Source organism: Mesitornis unicolor, unplaced genomic scaffold (assembly GCF_000695765.1).
Source record: "Mesitornis unicolor isolate BGI_N332 unplaced genomic scaffold, ASM69576v1 scaffold1666, whole genome shotgun sequence".
In the NCBI taxonomy this organism is placed as follows: Eukaryota; Metazoa; Chordata; class Aves; order Mesitornithiformes; family Mesitornithidae; genus Mesitornis; species Mesitornis unicolor.
The window spans coordinates 43,034-46,978 of NW_010191482.1; the positions used below are offsets into that span (position 1 = coordinate 43,034).

Genomic DNA, 3,945 nt, shown 5'->3' on the forward strand with positions numbered 1-3,945 from the left:
TACAGGTTGCTTCTCTATCCTTATTTCATGCCCAAATCCAGCTGTTGAGTATTTGTCTGAGAATCTAACTTTGACATCTGCCATGAACTTGAAAATATTTGGATTACAACTCACCAGACTTTCCTGCTAAGGTAACATTTCACTGAAAAATGGTTATGAATCTAAGCCATCTATGTCTCAAGTAAATGACTACCAACCAGCTGAGAAATAGCAAACATATACACAAATCCTCAAGAGCTACCACCATCTTTGCACTGGTTCTGTTGATTTCCCTGGAGTTACCCAAAAGTTAAAACTGATTCCAAAGCATGGTTGATGGGTTGATGAATGGGATGGCTCAAGGAAATTGTCCAGATCCCTGCAGGCAAGAGGAAGATGTTACCTTTTTGGCCTTGACTGCATTCGCATTTATACTGGTATGATTTGAGAAGAGTGTCACTGAGTCAGATTTATACCTGAGTTACGTGGGCGCAAGCAGGAGAAGGATTGGGCAAATTGTGCCTAAAGCCCCTGTGGATTTGCGATCATTCTCCAGCAGCTTATGTAGCTTTTCTTTCTATCCTTAGCAACACAGTCCTGATTAACCCTCCAAGCTGTGATCAGTCATTTTGAGGACAGGTTGATTGACAGCACGTAACCTGCTAACGCTTTTCCCTGTGTTGTCCAGTGTATTAGAACCTGGACGTTGTTGGTTGGCTGTGTTGGGGGTTTTTTTATTATTATTTGGCTGATTTGTTTTTAATCTCTTGGATATTCTATAAGAAAAAGTCATCCTGAGCAAGAGGCATGAAGTATTTCAATGTAAGTACAAAAATATGCATTGAGACTCCTCTGTTATGTATCTAATAAGATGCATTTGGGCAAGATGACCGTTCTTGTTGCCTTGCCAAATACACTGTAGAGTCCTCTTCCTGTTCTGAAACTTCAAATGTGTAATACAGAACTTCTCCCTAGGAGAGTTATTTGTATTTCATGCAAGGTTTTTTAATAAGGCTTTTCCTTCACGTTATATATGGCTTCATAAGAGCAGGTCTGACAGACTGTCTAGGCTTGGGTGGGTAACCAACTCTGACACCCAAAACTTAAGGGATAATGTTCCTTAACACTGGTGACCCCTCAATGGTCTTGTGAAATTATTCCTGAAGAAAATTAGTGTTGAGAAAGTATATTATGATTTGTCTTATATTTTAAATTTTATACTTCTTTCAATATGATTCAGCAGCTTCAAAGAAGTAGAATAAATCCTTGGGAAGCACTTGGATTTCTGGGGGTGCAGCCAGCATGTTGTGGACCATCGTTGGGTCAGGGACTGAGATTTGTGTGAATAATGGGTTTGTTTGGAAATTATGCTGCCTATGTCTGAAAGTTCTAACGTGAGACTCATGGAGAAAAAGTTAGAGCCACCTTTTGGAAAGCTGTTAATAAATGAGATTTTTTTTTTCCTGGAAGATAGAGTGATGGATTGACCTTTAACTGGAAACTAAATAAGTGAATAATTGCTTGGCGAAATATGTGCGTGGAAAGAATAAATCATACTGAAATCTTTGTCAGTGTGCATGGATATAAAAAAGCAGAGATTTGTCAAAAAAGATAATCTTTCAAATGCCTAGTGTCTTTTCTCACCTAGCCCAGGATAAACTTACATTTATTGCAGGAGTGAGTTTACTGTAGTAAAAAGTGTAAAAATATTTCACTTGAGAGTAGCATAGGAAGAAAATAAAGGGTTTGTTCTAAAATCCAGAGAAAATCAGCATTTACAGCTTCTTGAATGCTGCAACTCTGCAAATCAATGGCAAAATTTCCCTTAATTACAGTGGTCACAGAACTAATCCTCCAAAGAGTAATTTGAGAGTAGAACAACTATTTTCTTGAAACTAGAACTTTAATCTGCTCCTGCAGAAAGTGCTACAAGGAACACACTGAAGGAAACATGTCATTAAAAATACATTTATTGCTTTCTAACTCATTCTTGCAAGAGGTTTTTCTTTGAAGTTGCCATAATAAACTGCTATCAACTAAGAACGTAATTTGGAAAGGAAATTGGATGTAGGTGCTTGTAGCCAGAACCACCTACAAGACAAGCTACTGCATTCTTTTCTGAAAAATCAAATGGTTTGCTCAGAAATAATGGGAGCAGTAACTTCGGATCAGAAGATGATGCCTCTAAATGCCATTTGAGAGTCTCTATTTAAGTCTGAGCAATTAACTCATCTTGAACTGTGGAATCATATTCATGAAACAGACATTTATCATACTCATTACAGCCAGGATTTTAGCAGTTGTAAAATGTGTTATGTTTTCTCTTTTTATCATGTCAAAATTACAGCATCTACTTTTATGGCATAGTAGTTTCTTTCCATGTGGGCTCTGAATTTTTTAGTGATTGACTTCCAAGACAGTGCATTTGATAAGAGCAAGCAAGAAATAGTAGGGTCCAGTCTCTTTTCCATTTGTCTCCATCATGGAAAAAACTTTAAAAACCCCTGTGTTCCAAAAGATGAGTTTCAACATCCAGACTTAAACAACAAACTCAACTTAGCTTTAAAACTTAAGAAGACCAGGCACCTCGACACAAATTGGAGGTCTCCCCACACCTGTGCTTACCTCAAATCAATTCAGATTTTCCCACTGTTTAGCTGAACCAACTTTTGTAGCTCTATTTGAGGTCTTGCAATATTTCTTACCGTATTTGTTTGTGTAACTGCCATGGATTTTGGCAGAGAAGTATTTCAGTGTAAGTACAAAAATGTGCATTGAGACTCCTCTGGTATGTATCTATAGAAAGATGTATAGTAGAGAAACCAGGCTTCTCTCCTCCTTAGTACTCTCAGGAGTGGCTGTGTACTACAGTGTGCAATCACTACACGAACAAATTCAGTTCTGTTTTGTTTTTCGTTATGCGCCAGCTCACAGGGTTAAAGGGTTACATGAGAAACTCAGCTCTCTGGTTGTAAAAATAAAACCAAAGTAATCACTGGCTCTGATAGTTTCAGAGGAAACCTCAAAAATATAAGCAAGGAAGACACAAAACTCAAAAGAACACGAATACAAAAATATCAATTTCTGTGGGTTTTGCTTGGGGTCTGACTCATGCCTTTTGTGCCTCAGGGGCGCCTAACACTGACTGAATTCTCATTGGCATCTACAGAACAAGGATAGTTTAACTGTGAGGATCAGGGTTACGGCTACTCTTCCTGCTGTGTTTCCTCATGTCTACCCAAGCCAGTGAGTTGGTAACTCCATGGGACAAGGTCTGCTCTTGATCTAGCAGAGATGGTAAAACTCTTGTGAGGAAAACAAACTTTGTTTCCCTGCTAGTCAGTCACTGATTCTGCATGATTCAAACAAACCCTACTTTATTTTTCCTTCTCTTGTAGTTACCTTTAAACAAGAGGGATGACTCAGGTGCCTGCTGACTACCTGTCGACCACTGGCTCCTACAACTATGACCAGCCCCTTCCCCCCGTGGCTCGGACAAGCGCTGTCACCAAGGTACCGCCAGCCAAAAAAATAACCTTCTTCAAGAGCGGAGATCCTCAGTTTGCAGGAGTCAAGATGGCCATCAACCAGCGGAGCTTCAAGAGCTTCAATGCGCTCATGGATGACCTTTCTCATCGGGTTCCACTGCCTTTTGGGGTACGGACCATCACCACCCCACGAGGAATACATTGCATAAGTGAGCTTGACCAGCTGGAGGATGGAGGATGCTACCTTTGCTCTGACAAGAAATATGTCAAGCCTATTAGGATTCCTTCTGGGGGACACAGGCCAGGCCCTCCACGAAATGGTCGTCCCTCCAGTACCTTGAGAAGGGCAACTCAGGAGGGCAGGCTTGAAGATTATTCCACACCTTTCACTCAGCATGGCCCCCGAATACCCAAGAAAATCACTCTGGTTAAGAATGGAGAAAGCAGTTTTCGTCGCTCAATCATCTTGAACCGCAGG

At 40.3% G+C, this 3,945-nt stretch overlaps 1 protein-coding gene across 1 annotated transcript in view; it reads left to right on the top strand.

The window, feature by feature from the left end:
• Positions 1-3,396: 3,396 nt before the first annotated feature.
• The window catches only part of RP1L1 (retinitis pigmentosa 1-like 1), a 27,740-nt gene continuing 27,191 nt past the window's right edge, over positions 3,397-3,945 (top strand). Inside the window, 1 exon segment of the mRNA XM_010186732.1 lies at positions 3,397-3,945. Coding sequence (XP_010185034.1) covers positions 3,397-3,945 — 549 coding nt within the window.